At 43.2% G+C, this 27,875-nt stretch overlaps 1 protein-coding gene across 2 annotated transcripts in view; it reads left to right on the top strand.

Moving 5' to 3' along the window:
- LOC148511680 (protein kinase C delta type-like) overlaps window positions 1–10,951 on the top strand; it is a 66,500-nt gene extending 55,549 nt beyond the window's left edge. Inside the window, exons 8-12 of one of the 2 annotated variants that reach the window (XM_088482899.1) lie at window positions 175–318; window positions 2,981–3,109; window positions 4,752–4,958; window positions 5,574–5,852; window positions 9,843–10,951. In XM_088482899.1, the coding sequence (XP_088339025.1) occupies window positions 175–318; window positions 2,981–3,109; window positions 4,752–4,913 (435 nt within the window). In that variant the 3' untranslated portion in view covers window positions 4,914–4,958; window positions 5,574–5,852; window positions 9,843–10,951. Of the gene's footprint in view, window positions 1–174; window positions 319–2,980; window positions 3,110–4,751; window positions 4,969–5,573; window positions 5,853–9,842 lie in introns of both variants that reach the window. The other variant, XM_088482898.1, reaches the window with a different exon arrangement.
- Window positions 10,952–27,875: the final 16,924 nt, after the last annotated feature.

The raw sequence follows: 27,875 nt of genomic DNA, 5'->3' as shown, positions 1-27,875 counted from the left end.
TCATCAGTGTTCTGAATTGGAGCATTACATTGTATTGTTATTCTACCTCCATGTATTCTATCCCCACATAAACACTTATTATATAGAGTGATGGATTGGGGCAGTGAGATAAAAGAATGTAAATTAGAGAGGGATTGGTGACAGCCATAATAACTATTATCTCTCTTCTGGTAGATGCGGTCTGGCAAGAACTACAACGCTGGTGCTGACTGGTATTCGTTTGGTGTCATCCTAACCCAAATGATCACCAGCAGACTTACCTTCCAACGTAAGCTATTTAAAGCACCAGGCGCAGCAGCCAGAGACATCATTGTAAAGGTAACCTAGATATTATGTTTAGAAGTATTTCTGTAACTTATGCAACTCTAATGGCTATAGATAACATTATATAACATTATATACAGCATGAGGGAAATCCTAGATGTTTAAATTAACATTCCATTTATCACTGTGCTATTGGTTTCAAGATTATGGTATGATTTCAGCATTTAAAGTGGCAATCCGTTATAAGTCTGGTTTTGCCATATAACTGATTGCCGCTTAAAATTTAAAGACGAACTTGTCAAAATCATGCCAGCTCTGTAATTTCGGACCTATTAAATAACCCGTTGAGTGTGACAAAAACAAATTAGTTCCTATGAAACATTTGACATGAGCAATTATTACACTTTCCTTAGACACTGCAGACAGTGGGCCTGATTCAGACCCACTCGAGAGCGCTGAGCGCTTGCAAGCGGGTCGATGTTGGCCAAGTGCGCATGCGCACGACGGAGGGGGCTCCATCGTGCGCATGTGCGAGACCCGAATAACGACGGCCAAGCCGTCGTTATGGGTCTCGCTCCAAAGGAGGCGTGCTGTTGATGGTGAATGACAGAACGCCGCCTTTGGTGGGCGTGCCGGGGGCATGGCTGCCCAGATGGAGGCGTTTCCATGGGAACGCCTACCGTCTGGGGCCGGCCCCGCTGACATCACTAGTGATGTCAGTGGGAGTGCTTTTGGCTCTGATAGAGCCAAAAGCACTCCAGGGCTTGCGGCAGATGAGACCCTACCACAAGGATCTCGTTGCAAGCCCGATGGACCATCATTTTGGCCGCTCGCTATAGCTGTGGGTGGTCACCCACAGCAATGCGAGCGGCCAGGAGGCCGCTCTTAAATTCAGAGGGACGGCCCTGATTCAGAGCGAGTGCTCTGTCAGAGCGTCTGGCTCTGAATCAGGACCAGTATTAGCTTCTCATGTGATGCCATGTTTAACATTTACTGATTTTTAAACACATAGATGCCCCCATGTGATACCACACTAAGGGCCCTATTTACTACAATCAGTTGTAGTGTTATATTTTTACCTCAATTCGCATTGAGAATTTAGGAAATATCACAGGAATATATAAAAAATCCTTTGCAGGGACAGAGCTTGCGATAAAGCATGTGCCACCGACTCACCAGCCACCTCCACCTCCGCTCACTTACACTTACCTTGGTGAATGGTGCTCCGGTGAAGTCCTCCCTCTGGGGCTCTGGTCAGCTGGTCCGCCGGCTCCTGCACTCTGATCCCAGTCAGCTCCTTTAGGCAGCAGCTGACCAGGGTCACAGTGCAGGAGCACGTAGACCAGCTGACAGGAGCCCCAGAGGACATCACCAGAGCACTGATCACCGGTAAGTAAGTGTTTTTCTGTTTTAAACTTTTTTTTTTTTTTTACAGTAATCAGCTTGTGGAAACAATTGATAACGCCATCACAGGACTTCCCCCAGTATTTTTTTCACATTTTAGTATGGGAAATGCGATCTGCTTACTAAAAGTATGTGAATTGAAGGGATTGGAGTAGTTTTTCACTGAAACTACTCCAATTGCTCTGCTTGATGACACTATCCTAGGGGGTGATAGCAAAATAGCAGAGTAGCTCCTACTATTTTGGTGTCACCCCCTCAGATTATGTCACCTGGTACGGCCCGCACCCCCTAGTAACTCCACTGAAGTACATACACAAATGACTAAATCATCAAACTGTTTTCTCTGCTATCATTATTATTAGAAAAAGAGACAATAATAAGAAAAGTAACTAAAGACTAATGTATAGTGAGACAAATTGGAAAAATACTAATTATTCTAACAAAGCCCACAAACATATTTCTAGTGGTCACATGTGTGGTCTTTGAGCACTCTGGCTGTGTACCCTTGGGCTTGCACACCATGATGTTACATATAAGTATATATTTGTCTAGTAAGATTTATAAGAGTAATTATTTCATTTCCAAATTTCTAAACAATTGTTCACTTTATAATGAAGCCAGACCTGATCCCCCATTGTTGCACAGACATATGACAGGGAATATGGGAAGGAATGACTTGGTGCTTAGGTGTTCCTGGAGTGGGAAATGATGATGGGCTACTGTGACTTTATGCAGCTGATGGGCTGTCTACTGAGACACCGGCCGGCTGTTACTGTAATGCTGTAATCTGCTGCAGTGCACAAATAGATGCACAATTGAGTGGACACCGGTCGCATCACCTGACAGAGCAATCCTATGGTTTCTCAGAATGTCCGATGGTACATGGCCGCCGGTGCCAGTGGAAATGCATCTTACAATGCAGTCCGTGAGACTGCCTGCTGACATGTACACCGACATAAGTCACCCCCAGTCACCGGCCAGGAACGTTTATCAGAATTGCATATGTCTCCATGAAATTCCAATCTGCGTCCACTGGCGGTAACCATCAGGATGCTTGCTCAGTGCGTCTCAGACCCATGCACACATATATAACATCCGGCACTTTTGTCTGATGTATTAAATGCATCCTCCTCTGCATCAGGCCCAATGTGAGACATGCTACAGTCCCCAGATAGAATCTCATACTGTGGCCATGGACAGATCACTTTATATTCCTCTGTGCCAGGCCGCAGAAATGTGTATAACATGATGTGTTGAGCACTTCTGCTGTATTAATTAAAGTCACTAAATTAAATACAAATCACTTTTTCAGCTGCGTGATAAAGATCCGACCAGACGTCTTGGAGTGCATGGAAAGATCCGCCAGCATCCATTTTTCCAGCATGTTGACTGGGTCTCAATTGAAGCTCTTGAAGTTGCACCCCCATACATACCCGCTCCAGTAAGTATAGAACAGAACTTGTATGAGCTCCTGGGCAGCCTGTAACTAAATGCAGATCAGCAGATGATGTATAAGTGTCAGTCACATAGATCTAAGGAGATGTGCACCTGTCACTTCTACCATCTTACTCTCTCTCGCTCCCCCCCCACTCTAACCCCTCCCACCCCCACATAATAAGTTTATAAGGACACACAGGGCTCTATTTAAAAAGGAAAGTGAGAAGTGGCATAATAGCATCACCTCTGTTCTCTTATCTTTTATCTCCATATTTATATTTTTGGGCGCCGAGACAGACCTAGTGTGGAGATAACAGAGTCCACTGCCATCTTTTACCCTTCTGCCCCAAAGTAGCCTGGGGTGCAATGCAGTATGGGAGAAAGCAGGAAAAGAACGGTCTCTTCCTGCTTATCTCCCCTGAGGGTGCACATAATGCCATCCTTAGATGGTGTTTTTAAATAGAGTTTGTGCACAGTCCCCATTGAAACCTACGGAGGCTGTAGCACTGTTATTAGAAAAAATAATGCTGGACAAAAGCCTTCATTTTGTTTACTAAATAGACCCCACAGTGCCTTGTGCCTGAGTGGTGTCACTCTTTCCTAATGAATTGGCAGACTTCATTCTCATAACTGCTGGTTCAGGGCACAAAGAGATTTCCTCCTCTGGATCATTGGTGAAAAACAACACAGTCGCTGCACTGAGTAAAGCCAGCTGTGAGCACCCAGTGCACCAACATTTCCATCAAAACACATGGGCAAGATGGCAGCATCTGTGGAAGACCACAAATTAGCACAGGCTGAATAAGGGAGCTCATTATAAAGCAGGGAGTAGGCACACCGGCACTCCTATGTTTCCAGAGCAGTAAGGTCTAAAGCTGGCCACACACATGGCGATCTGCACATGATCTGCCAATGTGTACGATTTGTGTACGATTTCCCTTGAAACTGTCCCCGGCAGCTCTACACACGATCTCCACACGATCTGCACACAATTTGGTGTCCAATCTTCATACGATCTCTCCTGCATCCAGACTTTCACAGTGCATCGCCTCCAAGATTGTCAGATCTGGCGTACTGCACGGCAGGTCTGACGATGCAATGTGCGACCAGCAGGGACGCGTATTGCATCGTCATCGTGAGTGAGGACTCACGATTTACTCAGGATTTGGCCATGTTTTAGACGATCTGTAGTTCCAATGTGTCGGAATCGGCCAGATCGGGTAAAATATCGCTATGTGTGTGGCCAGCTTAAGATTTACTTTCTCAGAGTGATATTTTGGAAATGAGATAAGGGCGGACGCGGAAATTCCCCTTTGCACAAAAAAAACATTTTTTTTTGTGCAAAGGGGAATTTCCACTATTAGTGGGGCTCTTCTTGCCTTACATAATTCAGTATTGCAGTAAAAACACTAAATGTTTGTTATTGAAATGGGGGGAAATAAAGTGGTTGGCATATAAAGTGATAGTTACACTTTACCATAGTGAGCCTCTGGAAATTCATTATCCTGTCTGCACACCAAGGTGCTCTTCTAGGTTACGTAGGCTTCTCCTGAGGGCACAGAGTACAGAAGTTTCATAAATGCTGTTTTTCTATCTTACACATTGAAATAAAAGATGCAATAATCACTTACTTCTTCTTTCTGTAGTCAGCCATTCCTCACTCTGGATGCAGAAAGAACCACCTGGAAAGTCTGGAAGCAGCAGAGGCCAGCAAACAGCCAATAACATCTAAGGACCAGGCAGTATTTCATGGGTTCTCATTTACCAACTCCACCTGGAGAACCCTGCCAAAGCCACCCTGCCTATAAGTACACAGAGCTCAGGCAGCAGCACTGCTGGTTACACCAATGGAGGTCTCTGCATGTATGTACATAATATATTTGTGTGTTATTATTTTTTAAATATGTTTAATGGAATATTTTAAATGGAGGCAGGATAAAGGGAGCTAGAGCTAGTAACAATAATGTAAGGAGCAGTAATAATCAATATTCATAATGAAAGGTGTACAATAGGCTTCTCACAAGACTAAATGGAGAACAATAGCAGTCCTGAGGTTATTACCTAAACTGACATACAGCTTGAGTTAAGCATAAGAGATATAATAAAATGGGGGAAATGGAGGATAGGGGATGAGGAGAGGAGAAGAGGCCTGTCAGGGATGTTAGCAGAGGATGGACACCTCAGAATAAGCAAGAGAACCATGCAATATCAGTTGTTTCATGGGGCCTTATGGTACGTGATCCAGGAGGAACAACTGTTGGAGAATTTATTATAGCACTCATGAAAGACGCTAGTAATGTACTCTAGCTGGTATGTATCCCAAATGTAACTGATCAGTGCAGTGGATGATTGGGTTATTGTATGTCATGTAGAGTATAACAGCCAGGGCTGCATGTAAATGATTGTAGAGAGTATCACCAGAGATGGAATAGGGACAGGATAAGTAATAAGGTGTATTCTGTCCACAGATCATCTGGTAACATCAGTGAGAGCCTGCTAGTAGATCACCGTCATGTCCATGAAGAGTAGGAGCAAGGATTCCACCAAGGTCATCAGATGAACTCGTTACTTGGTGAGTATAGTTTGATCAGTGATGTGAATGGTGGTGCTCTCACAGAACTGCCCTTCCTTTCTTTACAGCTATCCAAGGCCGGTGTACAAGGCAGGGATCCTCTTCTCCCGCATCAGTGCTGCGCCCGTCAGTGAGGCCTGAGTATTTTCCTTGATTACTGCTGGATCACAGCATGGTGAGTCAGGAATTTGAGGTGTCTCTCTCACTCTCATCTAGCTCTACACCTTACTTATTGGCATAGTGGGCAGGATCATTGACCACTATAATATGCCCAACACCTCCCGTTTCAGCCCTAGTCCTGTATCTATTCAATCACAAGTCATTCTCTGCTCACCAACTATTCTATCATATGCCACCCTTTGCCTACCAGCTTCTAGCTCACATTTGATGTCCTCTCTACCAGCTTTTTGTTCATATCCCCCTGGTCACCAACATTTACTCACATGCCCACATGCTCACCAGATTTATATCACATGCCAAACACTCCCTACCAACTGTTCTCTCACATGCTCCCACAGCCACCATGTCTTATCTCCCATGACACCCTCTGCCCACTAGCGTTTATCCCATATGCTAACCCTTGCCTTTCAAATTTTTTCACCCCTGTCCTTCCATGCCCAACAGATGTTCCCACAAATGTCACACAATGTACATTACACTGACCATACATTGTCTTGACACTTTGCCAGCCTGATATGTACAGTACTGATACAATTACATTATACATACCACACTTTATTCTGACAATAATCCAGCCCCATATATGTACAGTATCGGTTGGGTACAGGATGCCGGTGGTCAGAATCCTGATGGCGGCATCCCGGACTGGATTACAATCCCAATGCCTACAGATAAGTACCCCTCCCTTAACCCCTAACCCTGCACCTAACCATTCCTCCCTGCACCCTAAACCTAACCTCCCCTTAGTGCTTAACCCTCCCCCCCCTAGTGCCTAACCCTCACCCTCTCCCTAACCCCACTACTTACCATTGGGATGCCGGCGGTCAGGATTCTGACTGGCGCCGGCATTCAAATAGCCGGCATTATGACTACATCCTGTATAGTATACTGTACATACTTAGTATATTATAGGGATCACACACTGCCCTGATTCTGTGCCAGCCTCATTTATATACAGTATCTTATACCCAGCACATTACAGGGACCACACTCTGCCCTGATTCTATTCCAAACTTATATATGTATATAGTACTGATACCAAGACTATAACAGGTATCATGCTCTGCCTGACATTATACCAGCTTCATATATGCTCAGTCTCTATCTCACAAATAACACTCCTGCACAAGAGCTTTTCCCACACAAGATCCTCTTTTCTGCTGGGTACTATTTCTTTACTGCTTTGTTTCTAAAATGGTGACTGGCCACACAAATACTCTGTGGTTGGAGGCTTTATCATAAAAAACAAATTAACTAAAGCAAAACAAATGATGATAAATATTTACATTTCTATCTATTCTATCATATACCACAATCAGCCCACCAGCTTTTCTATCCTATGCACATCCTACCCAATAACTTTGCACCCAAATGTCTCCTGACTGGCAAGTTTTCTATAACATGCCAACCCTACCCACCAACGTCTCTCACATTCCAACCCCTGCTCACCAGCTCTTACTTCACATGCCCCACAATCATGCAAAGCATTCCACCCCATTCCCACCAGATTCTCTCTCACATGTCACCTTCTACCAACCAGCTTTTCTCTTACATGCCACTTGGTGGTCCTGACATGGGTCCAGAAAAGTAAGATCTCTGGGGTTAGTGTGACCCCACTGTCAGCTGGTCAGTGCTTCTTTACTGTTGTTTTATTTCTAAACTGGTATCTGAGGGATTTATAATAAATGACAATTTAAATAAAGCAAAACCACTGACATCATACACATTTCCATCTATTCTATCACATGCCACTCCCTGCTCACCAGCTTTCATTTCATATGCCAGCCCCTACCCACCAGCTTGTCTCTAACATGCCCATGATCTTGTCCCTCATATGCCACTATTTCTCCACCAACTTTTCTATAAAATATTTTGCTACCCCCTGTTCACCAGCTTTTATATCATGCAACACACCACCCACCGGCGCACACTAAAATATAAGTCTAACATATCGATTAATTCATACAATACTAACCATAAGCAGTCACTATTGTGCCAGACAGGTTGTTTTCTGCATCATTTCTGACATATGAAGGGACATATTTTAGGCTTACGTGTATGAATAAAGGAAGTCATACAATGACAGCGCCCATATCACATAGGAAACACTGATGTTTAAAAATGTTCCAAGAGGGATTTGTTACATTTTCCAGCAGTCACAGACATATGTTTTCCTAACATTATCAGATATAAGTGTCATAAAACACAGCCTTATATACTCAGCTACACATACAGTACCATGCAGACCTAATACATGTTCTTATCTACAGAAGGGTTCAGTGTTTGTACAGAGTAATGTCCCTTTGTTTTATTTATTTCCCATCCTCCAGCATTGCTCCAAATGGTTTGGTATACTGGCACCCAATCCCCTGCTTTCATTATCAGTCATTTACCAAAACCCTATTTATATTTTTTAGTTACAGCTTATTATTGTATATTTATATAATGCCCCCTAATATGTAGACAGCAATGCAGGAACCTGTGCTGGTTATAAACGCCTAAGGGCAGATGGGAGGGTGCTGGTACCTAGCAGAAGGAAATAGCTATCTTCTTTATATACACAAATACAAGTGAAGGGGGGGCTGGACTGCACACTCTAATTTTAAAGGAGCTACCATGCTGACATGAAGTCCTATATAAGAAAAAGAGGATGATGATGACGCATACTCTGATTCTTTGGAAGGTTATATTATGATTAGAGGCCTTTTTCTCTAATTACACTGCAGGCTCTATGAGGACCCCTTGTGGGCTGTGTGTTGGACAGGCATGCAATAATATAAATATGACAATGTGCTATAACAACAGATATTACCGTTCATCAGTCTAGTGGATAGATGTTTGATAGAAAATTACTACTTAGTTGCTATGGAATACATCACATGTATGTTAGTAAATCAGCCCCCATGCCTTAATAATTAACAAGACTTTCTTATGAAAACAAAAGCGCTGAAAGCTCACAAAGGTGCTAAGTGTCATTTACTAACTGCAACATGATGACGTTCAATGTGTGTTCTGTTTTTTAAATGTACGTATTAGAACATACACAGGGGAAGCCCATGTTACACCTTTGGTAACTGTCCACAAAATGGAGATAAAGCTGTATTGGATGGATTGTGGGTGCACATGGAAATGTAGATGATGGAAAGAATAAAAGCGTCACGTTACATTCCGGCCACCTATTATTACACCATCACCCTATTCATTAGTTTCCCATATTACGCCTTCTCCTAAAACAAGCATCACCAGTCATATATTAATAATGACTGGGAGGGTTGTGAACTGTTCTTACTACATGTGTCCTTTTTATATGTCAGTACTATTATTACAAAGCGTATATATGTGCACCTAGTCAGGCATTCATCTGAGAGATGTCTGGGTGATACAAAAGCCGTCCTACTGATAGTATAGAGTTAGACCATCTCCTAATTACAGACACCTTCTAAGATCCTTTAGTAGAGAAGAGTCTCTGCGACCACCCACTAACCAGAGAATGCCCCTATACATGCCCAATCTCCTTCCCTTCAGTCTCAGTTACATATCACATCCTGCAAGTGCAGCCCCCGATATTTAGCTACAAACACTGATTATCCCAACTTCTCCCACCAAGATGTTGCACCACCCCTAGATATACAGATCCAGGTGCTTACTGTATAAGTGTGCACATTAATGCAAGAAGAGATGTCACAAGGCTGCATATGCTTTGCAGGGGCGTAATATTACACGCTGGTATATAACCCGGCTATATTACTTCATGCAGTCAGCTGTTGGTGAGTAACAGGGAATAAACAAACTGCACAAATGTAAATAAAGCTGTATATAATGTTATACAGTATCTATTTGTACATGTTACCAGGCAAATGTAAAACACTTTGAGTCGTTTAGGAGAAAAGCGCTATATAAATAAAATTATTATTATTATTATTATTATTATTATTACACATGTGTAATAGGTATACTGATCTGATATACTTTTGTAATTATACAGAACATCGAAGACCATGTAGATGTCAAGATTGTAGGAAGACTGAAGATTGTAGGAAGACTGAAGATTGTAGCCTTATGAATAAGATTTGTTACATTCTATGAAAACTGTTCTATTATATGTAGAAAAACGTGATTTATATGTATTACCTTAATCACTTTTATACTTATTTATTTACTTTTATATTTTAATATTTAGGTTTTATTATATATTTATTAGATAAGAGATAATAACATCAGAGGTGTGTGCTGGCCGGCTGGAAGGGGTGGTTTGGAGGCCGGATATAAATAAAATAAATTGATATAAAAGTGAATGCATTGTAATACGAGGATGGTTCAATAAGTAAGGTAACATAACCTCTCACGTGTGTAATGTTCTCTATTTCATTCTAATTTCCGGCCAGGCCAGAGCAGGTAGACCACTGCTTCCCCTCACGGTCATTACACTGAGGCTCATATCAGTTATACTGTCCCAATATCAGTTGTAAGATGGCAGGGCTGGCGGAACATGGGCAAACATTGAGGTGCGTAGTATGATCAGATTTGTATGTCCAAAAGGCACATAAGCAGCTGATATTCATCACCAATTTGTTGAGGTGTACATTGATAATGCCATGGGATGGAAACAGGTTTGAGCTTGGTGCACTACCTTTGATAATGGCCACACTCAGCCAACCGCACGCGTGAGTTGTTATGGCGCTACCATTGGGAGGTACTGGACCATCCTTCCTACAGTCCTGACCTGGCACCAAGTGATTTCCATCTCTTTGGACCATTGAAGAAGCACCTGGGTGGAAGGCGATTCGCAACTGACTGAGAAGTTCAGCAATCCATCATGCCCTGGCTTCTGGCGCTTGGCACTGATTTCTTCTATGCCGGGATAGATACCTTGGTGTAGCCCCCATACTTGTCAAATGCTTAGACAAATAGGGCGATTATGTAGAAAAATAATCTGTACCAAGGCCATACTATTGATTATACGTATATGTATGAGTTGAATAAACTTACTCAATGAGAGGTCTTGTTACCTTATTTACTGAACCACCCTTGTACATAAAATAAATTGATATAAAATTGAATGGATTGTAATATAAAAAATGAAGAATTGTAAGAACAAACACAATAAATGTTCTCCAGAACATTTCCTGCTGAGTGATGCATTATTCAGATACTTGGTGTATGGAAAAATACAGGAAGCTTTCTACAATTCATTATAAGTATAGTTACATGTGGGGCTGTTCTATAGGAATCTGTGGTTACCAAGTTGTCTAACGGAATATTATCTACACATATTTACATAAATACTACTAAATACATATAAAATGGCAGGGAAATAAAACAGGTCAACCCACAGGAGTCATTTATATATCTCATCTCAGATATTATGTTTTGTGCTGCCGTAGCGCCTTGCAATAAACAAGTGTTCTTATCGGAATCAGTATGACATACCACCGGACCTAAGCCCAGCGGATGAAATACCTACACCGGAAGTCCGGCAGATGAAGATCCCAAAAGCGCCTGGTAAGTATTCTAACCCTTCCTTAGGGGTGCCCAACCCTAACCTCCCCCAGGGGTGCCTAACCCTAACCCCCCCTCCGCACCCTAACCCTCCCAGGGGGGTGCCTAACCTCCCCTGGGGTTCCTGACTCTAACCCCACCCTTCCCCTAGACTAATCCTAACCCTCCCAGGGGGTGCCTAACCCTAAAACCCCCCGGGAGTCCATAAATCTAACCCCCCCTGCGGATAACAGGTCTTGACGCCCAGCTTACCTACGTTCGGTATGCCGGGTGTGGGGATTTCGGTGTGGGGCTGACGATGGGCGTCGGTATTTAGACGCCTATCATTAGTCCCATGCCAGGATTTCACAGTTGGGAAGCCGGCGGTTGGCGTTTCGACCACTGGCTTCCTGACTACATACCTTTTTAACTAGTAGACTCTGACACAGCTAGAACTCAATGGGCCACGTTGAAAGTTATATTAGGTCACAGCCATGTTTTCAGATTTCCTCTTTGTTATTTTGGGCTACTGCAGGAAAGAAGAGCCTTACTGGAACCTTACTGTATTTTAAAAATGTTACACAACAAATGTTTGTGTGTTTGCAAATTGTACAGTATTTCATAAAAATTTTTATGGACATGCGGCTTGTATTTGTTGATACTGTCAATACACAATTCTCTGTTGTGTACAGGGGCGTAGAGAGCCACGCGGGGCCCCTGTAAAGAGGGGGGCGTGGCCTAATTTTAGAAGGCGTGGCCACGCCCCCTTGAAAAAAAACAGTGTTTTGCAGCGCCGCGAAGGGAGGTGGCACTGTGAGCCCCTCAGCCCAGGGCAAAGCCAGTGGGGGCGCGATCAGTGTGATCGCTCCCCCCTTCAGGCATAGGAGATTGCTATGGCTGCTACTTAGCAGCTGCAAGCAATCTCCCGTTGCAGCCCGGCACACGCTGTGTGCTGGGCTGCTGCAGAGGGAGGGAGGAAGTGAGGGGGGGGCGGCACCAGACCCGGGCCCCCGCCGGGCCCCTTTGGAAGCCCAGGCCCGGGTAAACTGTACCCGCTCCCCCCCCTCTCGGCGCCCCTGGTTGTGTACATGACACTTCATTACATTATACTGAGTATGTTTAGATTAATGCATCTGTCACATGTACTACTATGGTGTGGCGTCAGTACACCTGGCACACTCCTGATGCAGATTGCTGCTGCTGTTTATCAGTTGGATGTACCCTGAGATATCAGTGGTTTCAAACATGTTTTTTTGCAACTAACTTATTGGGAGTGATTCAATTGTTTTGGCCACCGCAATAATTAATGGGAGCCGAATGTAACAATTCAACTGTTTTTGGGCACATGGGCATTAATTATCGCGCTTGTTGCACCCAATTAGACAGGGTTTAGCCGCGTATAATGGATAAACTTGCCTAATGTCCTGGTTAGGTTGCCCAAACCACAGATTTTGTGCACATTTTTGGTCGGTATCTGGCTTAAAAATCGACAGTTTACATAAACACTCAAAAGGTCGACACAAGATGGTCGACAGGTACAAAAGGTCGACTGACAAACGGTTGATATTGACAAATGGTCGATGCATGATTTTTTCAACATTTTGAAGGTGAGGGGTAGGCACCTACCAGAGAGTTAGGGTTAGGCTGCGGATGGAGACGGTTAGGGTTAGTTACTAGTGAGAGGGTTAGGCACCAGGTGGAGGGTTAGGAGTAGGCACCAGTGGGGGGGGAGGGGTAGGCACCAGGTGGAGGGTTAGGAGTAGGCACCAGTGCGGGGGGGAGGGGTAGGCACTAGGGAGAGGGTTAGGGGGAAGACTACGTTTAAATGTAAATGTACAAATAAAAAGTCAACCATTTTTGTGCATGACCATATGCATCGATCATTTGTACCTGTTGACCTTTTGTCCCTGTCCACCTATTGTCTGTCTACTATCTGTTGTCGATCTATTGAGTGTCTATCTAGACACTATTATACTTTTATATCACACCCTTTCTGCTCACCTCCTCAGGAGGGGATGAGCAGAAATGCCAGTGGCTGTTCACTCCCAAACAAAGTGACAATTGAATTGCTCTGTCGTGCACCCGGCACTGACAGCCACTGGCGCTAACAATTGAATTAGCTCATTTGAGACTGGTGAAGTGGTAGCAGAACGGGCATAAATTGCTCAAAGAAATTGCACAGTAATATAGCATGTCTCCTCTTATATGCAGAGCTGTATGCATCTCCAGATGTATTCTCTCAGACTGGATAATCCTCCCTACCACATTATTCTTTGTCATAAGTTATGGCACTTAGGACAAGTGTTACATAAAAAAACTCTGCAATGACACTGATCATATCATGCGGCTGGAAAATATTATTACTTTTATTTTTTAAGGTGCCACAAAGTGTCCCCAATGTCATAGAAGGAATATTCATAGTAACAGAGTAACCTGACATAACATAAGTACAATAACATGTAAAATGACAGCCTAGGTAGCATGAGGATAAGGGGAGAGGGTAGGGAAAGTCACTGTATGTTGTAGGGCAAAGGGTGGTAAGTGCAGGGAGGAGAAGGCAATTTGGCACTCGATGAGCCTGTACCCAATGTAAGGGCATGCACACAGTAACAGTTTCTAAAGGGGACTTGAGGGCACACAGCCCAGGTTGGCCCCACTAATTAGGTATCCAACTCACCATGGGTTGTGGCGGCAAATACCAAACTGCTGGATCAATTCAGTATTGCTCAAGTGCATGATCAGCTGCTCCAAAATCTGGTGTCCCAGCAAGCCCTATCACACTGCCTTCACTGTTATTCAGTAGCAGCAAAAGTTTACCCAAGTGTCCACAACCTGAACCCCATTCCCATCGGAAGGATCGGGGCACCGAGAGCTAACACCATCTAAAGATGGCCAGTTCAAGCAACACTGAATGTAGGTCTCCTTTCTAGTGTATGGGGAAGGAGTGCCACATTGATATCAGTGATATTTCATGCATTAGGGCAATGCTGAATGTACTCATTACTAAAAACAGGTGGAAACTACTTTTTTCACATTTATACAGGGACAGTTTTATCTTTACACTGGATACAAGGCCGAGTAAGGTGCCACATAGAGGACGATGCCTAGGCTCTGCCATCCCAGCAATATGCGCAGCAAAGCTCCCTCGGGCAGACTGTGTCACTATGACACATCTGCCTGTGCTAAGGGAATGGTTTGTAAGGGGCGGGGCTGGAAACCGCAGTGGGCTATGGTGGAAGTACTGGAGACAATGGAGTTGGTCGCCACTAGGTTCCAGTTCTGAAATGGGCACCTGACCATCTCCATTTCCTCTGATGCACTTCCATCACTGTGTGCCAACCACTTACAGCATATGAGCAGTTCTGCACAATCGGCAACATTCAGCAATCTCAGTGAAAGCGGAGGCAAGGTTTATCTGCAGTGTCAGGGTATCCGCCTGCCCCCTGTCAGCCCTGGTGCCTGGCTCCTGCATGCCAAACAAACCAATCCCAGTTTCCTTCCCCTGTGGTATAGGTGAGTTCCAGTAGCGGCAGCGGTAGCTGCAGTGTGGGGAGCAACTGGTGAGACTGGAAGAGGAGAATGATGGGGGAGAGTGGCAGGGCAGAGAGTGACAGAGTGCAGGCTGTGGTAGTATACAGTATGTGGCTGTGTGTATATGTTGCTATGCGTGTATGTATGGTACTGTGCAAAAGTTTTAGGCAGATGTGGAAAAAATGCTGCAAAGTAAGGATGCTTTCAAAAATAGAAGTGTTAATAGTTTATTTTTATCAGTGATAATGAATGAACAGAAGAGAAATCTAAATCAAAACAATATTTGATGTGACAAACCTTTGTCTTCAAAACAGCATCAATTCTTCTAGGTACACTTGCACAAAGTCAGGGATTTTGTAGGATTATAGTCAGGTGTAGGATTAACCAATCATACCAAACAGGTGATAATGATGATCATTTCCATATGTAGGTTGGAACACAATTATTAACTGAAACAGAAACAGCTGTGTAGGAGGCATAAACCTGGGTGAGGAACAGCCAGACTCTGCTATATAGGTAAGGTTTTGGAAGACAGTTTTATGTCACAGGTCATACACCATGGCAAGAATGACCACAGCAACAAGACACAAGGTTTCAAAGCAGACTGTGGTTTCAAGATGTGCTGTTCAAGCTCTTTTGAAGAAGCACAAAGAAATGGAAAACGTTGAGGACCGTAGATGCAGTGTTCGGCCAAGGAAACTTAGTACATCAGATGAAAGACACATCATGCATATCCCTTTGAAATTGGAAGATGTCCAGCAGTGCCATCAGCTCAGGACTGGCAGAATCCAATGGAACCCAAGTATACCCATCTACTGTTCAGAGAAGTCTGGCCAGAAGTGGTCTTCATGGCAGAATTGTGGCCAAAAAGCCATACTGTACCTTCAACATAGAAACAAGGCCAAGCGACTGAACTATGCATGAAAGCATAGGAACTAAGGTGCAGAAAAATGGCAGCAGGTGCTCTGGACTGATGAGTCAAAATGTGAAATTTTTGGCTGTAACAGAAGACAGTTTGTTTGCCAAAGGGCTGGAGAGCGGTACAATAATGAGTGTCTGCAGGCAACAGTGAAGCATAGTGAAGGTTCCTTGCAAGTTTGGGGCTGCATTTCAGCAAATGGAGTTGGGGATTTGGTCAGGATTAATGTGTCCTCAATGCTGTGAAATACAGGCAAGTACTTATCCATCATGCAATACCATGAGAGAGGGGTCTGATTGGCTCCAAATTTATTCTGCAGGAGGTCAATGACCGCAAACATACAGCCATTGTCATTAAGAACTTTCTTCAGCGTAAAGAAGAACAAGGAGTCCTGCAAGTGATTATATGGTCTACACAAAGCCCTGACCTCAACATCATCAAGTCTGACTGGGATTACATGAAGAGACAGAAGGATTTGAGCAAGCCTACATCCACAGAAGAGCTGTTTGGAACAACCTCCCTGCCGAGTTCCTTCAAAAACCATGTGCAAGTGTACCTAGAAGAATTGATGCTGTATTGAAGGCAAAGGGCGATCACACCAAAAATTGATTTGATTTAGATTTCTCTTCTGTTCGTTCTATTTGCATTTTGTTAATAATTTATTTTTATCAATCAACACTTCTATTTTTCTTAAAGCACTCTTATTTTGCAGCATTTTTTCTATGCCTGCCTAAAACTTTTGCACAGTATTGTATATGTGGCCGTGTGGGGGGAGCACCTACTAATGTGTGTGTGATGTGTGTGTGAAACTACTAATGCAGCGTTTTTCAACCACTGTGCCCTACCGCACTAATGTGCCGTGAGCAGTTGTCAAGTTTGCCGCGGTGGTCAGCTCAGCGCACTTGTACTATAGTGTGTTTTGTTACTGTGGAGGCCAATGTAGTGTGTTTTATTACTGTGGAGGCCAATGTAGTGTGTTTTATTCCTGTGGAGGCCAATGTAGTGTTTTTTATTCCTGTGGAGGCCAATGTAGTATGTTTTATTCCTGTGGAGGCCAATATGTGTGTACGCTTTTATGTGAGAGCCAATGTTTATGCATTTTCATTGGTCACGCACACCGCATAGCCGGATAGTGTGCCTTGACAATTTTAAAATCTTGTGTAGTGTGCCTCGAGTTGAAAAGGTTGAAAATCACTGTATTAATGTGATATGTGTGTGTGACTGTGGGAATCTATTCATGTGATGTGTGTGTGTGAGACTGTGTGTGTGGGAATCTATTCATGTAAGTGTGTATGTGGGGATCTATTAATGTCAATGTGGTAGGGCAGAGATATATTAATGACAGTGGGGGTGTCAGCTTATAGGAATATATACGCCCATAGTTAGAGTTAGACATGCCCTTTGGGTGGAGCAGACCACGCCCCCATTTTCAAAAGTAGGTAAGTATGAAATGGTGCCAAGATTTTCCTGATACTTTTTCTTCAGGAGAGTCACTTACTATGATGGAACTTCAGTTAAAATATCTTCCCTCTGCCACTCTTCAGGGAGTTCACTTTCGGACAACCCATACAGCTTATATTTCCCAAGGCCACCATATGCATATAGTGGCTGATGAATCAGGTCAATGCCCGAAATGCTCCACTCAGAAAGCATTTCTTTCTCAATGTTTTGAACTGTTATAAAGCCCCAAAATTTTGGAACAAGGTTCTTAATTATAGTATTGTGACGTTCAACTTCCATCTGCCTCTAGACCCTTTAGCTTTTTTATATGCAGATTTAAAAAAATGCCATCCATTACAATCTCTTAAACACTTAATTCCTATACTGACAATTATTGTTACCATTGCAAAAATAGTGATTCTGCTGAATTGGACTTCTAAAAAGCTGAGTGAGAGTTTTTAGAAGTGAGTTTTAAAAGTGATGTTGCCAATAGCAACCAATCAGATTCTAGCTATTATCTTCTAGAATGTGCTAGTTAAATGTTAAGTAGAATCTGATTGGTTGCTATGGGCAACATCACTTTTAAAACTCACTTCTAAAAACTCTCTTTAGTAAATTTACCCCTTAGACTCAGTCAAACTCCTTTTGCAAAAAACACTTCATTTTGAAAGGAATTCAACATTACCAGATGTTGAGATGGGTGTTTTAAGGTTCTACATAAAATGGGGTCAATATATAGAGTCTATAGATAAACTAAGGGGTATATTTATCAAAGTTTGATTTCAAAGTCGATTTGATGTTTGATTTCGCTCTCCTCAAACCGACTCAAATCGAATTGTAAAGCCCCTGTGAAAATGCCTTATTTACTATTTTTCAATTTGGTGTTCGTTTTTCAAATCGAATTCGATTTAGGTCGATTTGACAAAGTGATTTTTTGTTTGGTTTTGCCTTTGAAATGGCAGATCGAAAAAAAAATCACACATCAAATCGAACTTCAGTTTGAAAATGTAAAAACAGGTCTGATTGCTATTACTCAAAATAGGCTTCTAGCCCTAGAAATGGTAATTAGCAATTACTAAAGACCCTGACACACATTCTTTAAAAGAGGATCATCTGGAATCGGTATGATATCCCGGCTGCCGCATGGCCGGGAGTTCGAATCCCAGCAGCGGCAGCCCGACAAACCAGCAGAGCCCGGCAGCGGAAGCCCGACAGTGCTGGAAGTCCCGATCGTATCTACTAACCTAACCCCTTAACCCTAACCCTCCTTAGGGGTGCCTAACCCTAACCTCCCCCCCTGTGCCTAACCCTAATCCCCCCTCTAAGTGCCTAACCCTAACCCCCCCTTCCCCGCTGCCTAAACCTAAGTCCCCAGGGGGGGTGCCTAACCTTAAGTCCCCCCCGGGGGTGCCTAACCCTAACCCTCCCTCCCCCTAGCCTAACCCTCCCGGAGGGGTGCCTAACCCTAAGTCCCCCCCGGGTGCCCTAAACCTAACCCTCCCCCCCGTGGCTGTCCGCTCGCGGTGCCCGGCATCCCTTCGGTCGGGATGCCGGGCACCTGTCTCCCAGCGTTGGGGAAATGACAGGCGTCTAGATATAGATGCCCGGCATTTCACCCTCGCCAGGATATGACAGTCGGGAAGCCAGCTGCCAGAATTAAGGCAGCCGGCTTCCCGATTGTATACCGATCATCTATGGAGTTTTTTTCCACAATCTCCAGATACACAGCACAGAGAGAGCTTTCCAAGGAAGAGTGGGCCTGATTCAGAGCTGACCGCTCTGACCAGAGCGCTCGCTCTGAATCAGGGCCCTCCTACCTGTTTTTAGGAGCTTCCGATGTCAAGACCATCGCGACCATCGGGCTTGCAACAGAGACCCTTCGGTAGGGTCTCGCTGCTGCAAGCCCTGGAGTGATTTTGGCTCTATCAGAGCCAAAATCACTCCCACTGACATCACTAGTGATGTCAGTGGGGCCGGCTTCAGATGGTAGGCGTTCCCATGGGAACGCCTCCATCTGGCAGGCACACCCCCGGCACGCCCACCAAAGGAGGCGTGCTGTCACTAGTGATGTCAGTGGGGCCGGCTTCAGACGGTAGGCGTTCCCATGGGAATGCCTCCATCTGGCAGGCATGCCCCCGGCACGCCCACCAAAGGGGGGCGTGCTGTCAATCAACATCGACAGCATGCCCCCTTTGGTACGAGACCCGGAGCGATGGAGAGCCCGTCGCTCACCGGGTTTCGCGCATGCGCACGACGAAGCTCCCTTATTCATGCGCATGCGCAGTGGGGGAACATCGACCCGCTTGCAAGCGTACTGCCGCTCACGAGCGGGTCTGAATGACCCCCAGTGTTTGAACTTTGTGAGTAATACAGGATTTCAATATCCTTTCTCTAACTACATTATGGAGCCAGAGAGAAGAAGGCAAAGAGAGAGGGTTGTGGAGGAGAGAGTGGATCTAGAGAGAGGTCCTTTTGGAACTTGTTGCAGGGGTGAATGTGCATGACACTGATGCACCAACGCGTTGGCATGTGCCTGGTGAGTACATATACATTTTTCAGCATACACCGACACTAACATTTGTCACACCTACTTTTTAAAAAATCAAAATGGTTTTGTAATTATATTTCTTTTTTCTTTTTTTTTTAATTAAAAACATATAAGGACACACACATGTGTAATTGTATGTTATGTGCCAGTAATTAGTTTAATGTTACTGTTTGATTGCAGCAGAAAGGAAAAGTGCACCTGTTCCTTCACCAGACCCACAAAGTGTTGACAAATTGACTGGTAATTATTTGTTTCCCAATAACAATTAAACTAAAGGCCCCCATACACGGTGCAATTCAAAGTTGGTAAGATGTGTTGTACGATTGCCCTTGAAATTCTTCCCTTGAAATTTTTCATAAGATGTGGTCAAATGGTGTACGATTGATCATTACGATCATAGGATAAGATGCATAGAAGTGTATCACATTGTACTCAAAAGATCGTAGATCTCTCTGCAATACCATCTGATCTGCGATCCAACTAGAAGACGGTGGGGACGCGCATGGGGGTCACAGAACACACAAAAAAAAGACTTATTTTCATAAGATTGGTCTGTACAACCTGTTGAAACTGTCCATTATGGGTAAAAAATCGTACCATGTATGGGCACCATAACATTCCTTTTTTCTACACTTACTAAATGATTAATTGATTTTAATTACCTATTAGTATGTAATTAGACACTATCTGACATTGTTAATCTCAAAGCTTGCCTCTTTTTCATTGACTACTGAAAAGTATAATTATTTAGACATGATTGTGAGAGAATGATTTTTTTTAATGCTCAACTTATTTTTGTTTACATGTTTTTTGTGCAAACAATGTAATTTTTCCAAAAACATAAATTACTGTAATCAATTTTGTCTCAAATGATTAAAGGGCCATCTTGTGCGTGGAGTCAGCTGTGCTCTGCTGAGGTTTTAGTTCCAAATGATCCAACTGATGAAGTTCAGCTCACAACACCACATTTGGAAGCATCTCAAAATCCTGGACTTGATTCTGGTAAAGGACATGCAACCTACAAATTATATAATACAAATATGGTTTTTGTTTGTTTGGATAATGGTTTTTACAAAGTTATTAATAATGTTAGTAACCTTGTTTTTTTAATTTTTTGTTTGTAATTTATTTTGGGTTAACATGTGTATTGTTCATTTTGTTAAAATTACTTATTTTTACCTTTTTCTAATGTTTTCAGATTATGACATTTCTATGTTGGACGAATGCCCCAGGGCCAGCTAAGTGCAGAAATTGCGAATAGCCAAACTTTTACGCTGGAGTTGCGGCCAATTTCACCCACCACACCACATGATGATTCAAAAGTAACACAGGCCATGCAAACACCACCACCTCCTGAAACACAAAGTGGTTGTGATTTTGTTGTAGCCATTTATGCATTTGAGCGAACACAGGTGGAGTTTACGAGTACACAGATAAGACAAAATACAGTTAATAATAAACTCCTCCGCAAGGTAACTAATGCTTTAAACAATATTAATACAACCTTAGAAAAAATAAACTCGAATATGCACAATATGGCATCAGCCATTCAAACTCAAATTGCTGAAAACATCACACAATAACAGGCATTAGTGAGTGGGTTCCTCTCAACCCAACAATCATTGATTAATAATATTAGTCAAATACAGTAGGCGCACACTAATGCTATTGTGCATTTAAATCAGAATATCACTACACTAGGGTACCAACTTTTAAATAGACTTCCGGAAACATTAGCTTTGGCATCCATTAGCAGTACCCCAGCACCAAATGTAGAACCAATAACATAACCCAGGTCTGGACTCCGAACCGTGGAGGTTTAACAGGCAGGAATGTTGATATTCCACCCCCTGCTAAATATCCTAAAAGCAAAAGATAAATATTGTGGTTCATGTTGTTGTTATTATTTTAAGTTTAATAACTGTACATTTGTTGTTTAACCATTACATTATGGCAATGTTTTATTTATTTATTTCTTTTTCTTTTTTGTTTGTTAAAATTGTTTATGTTTGTTTGGTTTTATATTGCTAAGTAAAGAGACAAAGTTACATGCCCAGTGTAATTTGCAAATTATGTTTTGATGTATATTGATGGGTTTAAGAAAAAAGAAGAAATAGTGAGACTAATGGGTGCACTCCAGGGTAATTATAGGAAAAGGCTAGACTCCGTTAGTATTGGCATTACAATAGCATCATTATTGATAAAAAAATAATAACCTTTAATAATCCATTAAAAATCAAAACACATATCAAAACATGATAAATTAAAATGAAAGAAATAGTGTATAAAGTAGGAAAAGTGTTTAAAAGATCCTGATTATGCCGCTGGGTCACTTATTAGTGGTGTAAGTTATCGCTCTGAGTTGAGTGAAACACGGGGTATATTTGTCTGCTTACTTGTTCCAATACTTAAGGTTTGTCATTTACCAGAGCAGAGCAAATTCTCTGTGTTGTGAGTCAATTGCAACACTTGTTTACTTGTTGCTAATAACTCAAACTGTTTCTTTTTATTTGATACATTGCGGCTGTTATTATTTATATAGTGGGTATTATGGCTGTATGAAGATTTTTTTTCCAGCAATGATTTATATCCCATCTGTATTATTTAATTCTATTAGATAGATGGTTTATTCTAAAATTAACTTGCCATCCATTTGTGTTTTATTTACTTGTAAATGTATCAGTATGCCGCTAATCCGGTATTAAATGATAAACTCGTTCGCTTATTGTTATCTTGTCTTATTTAGAGTTTATTTAGCATAGTTCATTCTCAATTATAGATCCCATGTAGTACATTAACTATGCAGCCGACACTTGTGTTTGATTGAAACACTCTAATTACTGTGTAATCTGTTTTATCTTTCAAATTTAGTCCAGAACAGCAGTATTGTATGCCTATTATCTGTAATTTGTGCACAGTGTCAGTCACCTCCGTTATTTATTATATGTAACCAGCACTAATCACGTTTAATTAGGATAGAGCTGGAACTATTAATAGAATAAATATAAGCACTGATCCCTTGCAGTTCGAATAAAGTTGGAGCTTATAGCGTCAACTTATATGTTCGATAATGGTGGGCACATTAGAACATTTATATTATGATGTGTCAGTTGGACACATTCATTCAATATCTCTGATGGTCTCAGGTGCCTATGCATATGACGCTAATCCTCACGGCTTCCATGCAGCTTAGTCTTTAAATTTGTGCTGGTACAATATTGCAAACATATGGCCAGGGCCAGTTCTAGACCTTGTAGAGCTCAGGGCGAAAGTCTCCTTTGGCGCCCCCATACCTGAAAGAGGGACAGTGCGCGCCGAGGGCATCACCAAATAATATAGGGGCATGGCTTAATAGGAAAGGGGCGTGACCACAGAATAGCACTTATTCACATTACGCTACACAGTAGTGTCTGTTATTCAAATTACACCACACAGTAAAACATTTTATACATGTTACACTACAGTAGAGCCCCTTATACACATTATGTCATGGTGGAAAGACTGTAGAAGACTAAGAGGGGGCTCAAGGCAGGTAGCTGCAGCGCTGCCCATTGTAATGTATATTAGCAGCGGTGCGTCTGGCAGAGAAGGAGCCAGGCGCACTGCTACTTTTATATACATTGCAGCGCCCAGTGGGTGGTAGAGGGTCAGTGGCGGCGGTGCATACTGCATACACAGGTGGATTGGGACTTCCCCAGAACGCTGTATATGCTCGGAAATGTTGATCTCCATGTTAAAACACTTAAATATAAACATTGCCCCAACTGAACACTCTGACAAACACATATTACCCTCATACTAACAAATATAACACTTCTTCACACACAAACAGCCTCCCCCCACTGACAACTTTCTCACACATATTTCTCCCACACACACTGACAGCACAAATACACAAATCCCTCCACCACAAATCCCCTCGCTCACCATGGTGTCTCAGCGGACAGCGGGATATGGCTCACAGCACAGAAGATCAACAGGCAGCCCATCGACTGTCACACAGCAGCAGCCATGTCTTCTCTTCTCAGGGGCTCAGTCAGGGAGGCAGGCTGCTAATGATTCTCCTCCGTGACCCTCCTCTCTACCATGCAGCCTCTCCCAAAATGCCATCACTGCGCTCCCCTTCCCATATTAAAATCCCACATTGCACTCCCCTACCCCTATCCACATACCATACTCTGCTCCCTCTCCCCTGTCCACATCCCACACAGGGCTCCCCATCCCCCAACCACATCCCACACAGGGCTCCCCATCCCCCATCCACATCCCACACAGGGCTCCCCATCCCCCATCCACATCCCACACAGGGCTCCCCATCCCCCATCCACATCCCACACATGGCTCCCCATCCCCCATCCACATCCCACACATGGCTCCCCTTCCCCCATCCACATACCACACATGGCTCCCCTTCCCCCATCCACATCCCACACATGGCTCCCCATCCCCCATCCACATCCCACACATGGCTCCCCTTCCCCCATCCACATCCCACACATGGCTCCCCATCCCCCATCCACATCCCACACATGGCTCCCCATCCCCCATCCACATCCCACACATGGCTCCCCTTCCCCCATCCACATCCCACACATGGCTCCCTTTCCCCCATCCACATCCCACACATGGCTCCCCTTCCCCCATCCACATCCCACACATGGCTCCCCATCCCCCATCCACATCCCACACATGGCTCCCCATCTCCCATTCACATCCCACACATGGCTCCCCATCCCCCATCCACATCCCACCCATGGCTCCCCTTCCCCCATCCACATCCCACACATGGCTCCCCATCCCCCATCAACATCCCACACATGGCTCCCCTTCCCCCATCCACATCCCACACATGGCTCCCCTTCCCCCATCCACAGCCCACACATGGCTCCCCTTGTGTTCCCATTCCTCACCTCCTCCTAATACCATAGCATAAAATGTCCTAATCCCACCTCCTCCAGCAGCCACGGCTCCCTCACTTCAGTGCACTTAATGTCTTCTCCCCCTCCTGGCTACAACTAGTGACTCACTTACTTCCTTCTCTTTATTCCTACTTATGGCTGCAGGCTCCTCACTGACAGCGTCTTCTTTCTCCAGCGCGTTCGTGACATCACGCGCGCAGTGCAGGGTAGGGAAAAAAAAAAAGAAACTTAATTGTGCCAGGTCATGTGATCCCCGGCCCTCTGTGCCTAATTACTGCAGCGAAGCAGCGCAAGCGCAGGGGAGCCCAGTGCACAGGGGAGAACAGTGCAGTCTGCGCGCTGTTCCTATCAGGGAGGAGGGGAGGGAGCAGCACATCTGGGTTGGAGGTAGGGGGGCCTGGTACTGGTGGGTGGTGGCTGCGGCTAGGACCTGCTACCACCACCAAGACTGATTTAAAAAAAGAAAACATGGGGACTCAGCGGCGCCCTCTACGGGCCAGCGCTCCGGGCGACGGCCCTGTTAGCCCGGCCCTAGAACCGTCCCTGCATATGGCAGACCTTTTAATAAAATCTATTTACACAGCTCAGTATGGAACTACTAGTATCAGCAATGTGTTCAATAATGGTAGACACATAAGAGCATTTATATTATGATATGTCAGTCGGACACATTTATTCAGAATCACTGACAGTCTCTGGTGCCTGTGTAAATGACGCTAATCGTCGTGGCTTCTATGCAGTTTAATCCCAGAGTTTATGCCGGTGCAGTGCTACAACATTCAGCGTACTTTTAATGTAATTGGTTTGATCAACTCAGTATGGACATGTTAGTCCCAGTGTCCCAGTGTCCCAGCGGTCTCAGGTGCCGATGTGCATTTCGCCAGATATCCGGCTTCTTCAGGGCAAGCCGAGCAGTCAGCCTTACTTAGTTTAAGTACCCGTTACTAGGCAACTGTTGTTAGGGGGCGTGTGTACCTGGTTCTAGGTGGCCATTGTTAGAAATTGTGTATACTTCAGCTTCGTACTGAAGTGTTATCGTATTATTAGATTAACCTCTTGTGTACTGTTACAAAGAGGTAATACATCAGATTCTTAATCTTTGTATCATAGGGCCTGATTCAGACCCACTCGCGAGCGGCTGTCTGCTCGCAAGTGGGTCGATGGTCTGCCCTGCGCATGCGCACGACGGAGGGTGCTCCGTCGTGCGCATGCGTGAGATGCGACGAGCGAAGGACTTTCCTTCGCTCGTTGTGTCTGATCAAAGGGGGCGTGCTGTCAATGTTGATTGACAGCACGCCCCCTTTGGTGGGCGTGCCGGGGGCGTGCCTCCCAGACGGGGGCATTCCCAAGGGAACACCTACCGTCAGAAGCTGGCCCCACTGACATCACTAGTGATGTCAGTGGGAGTGATTTTGGCTCTGATAGAGCCAAAATCACTCCGGGCCTTGCGGTTGAGAAACTCAACCACAGGCTTCGGCTCGCAGTGGCGATGGTCGCGATGGTCAAGACCATGTCGACCATCAACCTGCACGCTTGTATATGCTGTGGGTGGTGACCCACAGCTATACGAGCGTCCAGGAGGACGCTCCATAATTACGGAGGTGGGCCTTGATTCAGAGCGAGCGCTCTGGTCAGAGCGTCCGGCTCTGAATCAGGGCCATTGTCCGGTGTTTAATAGTGATAATTTCTTAATGAGTGGATATTTTGCTCCAATCTGAGACATAAATACATATATTTATGTATAAAGTTATAAAAAATATAATATGTCTCCCATTTGTATGTGCAATAAACAAATTATATATTAGTTTAATACGATATATGACTCTTTATATCTATTATATGTAGTGTAGTGTTGAAGTGAAGTGATCAGTATATCTGAACATTAGTGAAAAATAATTGTTTCATTATATTTTATTAGAGATAGTGTTATACTAAAATGTATATTACTCTTTATGTCTATAGGGTGTTATGTGATATCAAAGTAAAGTGATTAGTTATTCTATGTATTAGTGAAAAATATTATATGATTGTGTTTTATTAGAATTGGTGTTATACTAATTTAACGGATTAGATGTGATTTTGCTATTACTATGCAGTGCTTAATATAATAAGGTGCTAAATGTTAAGTGTTGTTTATAGAAAAATAAATAACTAATATGTGAATGGAATAATATTATTTAAACATAAAATAGAAAGTTGTGAAAAAAATAAATCATCAAGTGTGTTTATTCATTAGTGATCAATTACAAGGGAGGAAAAAATCTGTATATTTTATTGACTCAGAAGTAGTATAAGACAAGAGACGATACCCTGGTGATTTATTTGAATCAATTATTAGTATCTTAATGGGTACCGATTATCTATTATATCAAATAGAGTTTGAAAATTTTTTAATGTATAGTTCGTAGAATATATAAATATCATTCTGTACATAAGCTAGGGAGTTTTTCTATTATTGTAATTGGGCTAAAGTATATAAGGACATTTTTTAAATTTATTATTAGGAGGTATTACATGTCTATATTATCAACTGATACTATAGAAGGGAAATTATATACTCCATAAAGCTTCCACATTATTTCAAAAGACAAGAGAATCATCCTCTGATGTTCTACAAGATATAAGGAAGTTTTTTATAGTATTTTCAATGTGGAATATAGTTTCAGATCCTAATATTTTGATTAAAATTATCATAATCTACTAGGAAACTGATATGCCAGGCATGTAGGATCAGTCTAGGAAGACTGTGAAATTATTGCTTTCATTCATACCTTTTGGGATGATGGTATCCATCATGTACATCATTTTCGTTTCTCTCCTTGCCAGTTCCTTCTTCAAGTCTTCACCTCTTATCCCCAGATGGACTTTTTCCATACCGAAGGCCCTCAGATGTCTGGGATTTCCTCCATGTTCTTTCAAAAATTGTCGGCCCAAACTTGTAAGTTGCTTAATTTTTTTCTTGAACTTTTTCAGCTTTTCTGATATTACCTACGTGTTCTAAAATTCTCTGCTTTAATTTTCTACTGGTCATTCCTATAAACTTCTTCTGGCATTCACATTCCAGACAGTATATGACCCCTTTTGTGTCACAATTAATATATCCCTTTATTGTATTCATTTTGTTATATCTATTCGTGAAGCTTTTGATATTCCTCATGTATTGGCAAGCCCTGCATTTACCAC

The sequence above is a fragment of the Taudactylus pleione genome, unplaced genomic scaffold (genome assembly GCF_031769625.1).
Source record: "Taudactylus pleione unplaced genomic scaffold, aTauple2 ptg000296l, whole genome shotgun sequence".
Classification (NCBI taxonomy): domain Eukaryota; kingdom Metazoa; phylum Chordata; class Amphibia; order Anura; family Myobatrachidae; genus Taudactylus; species Taudactylus pleione.
Note: the sequence above shows the minus strand (reverse complement) of the source record. Positions and strands in the feature narration are given on the sequence as shown.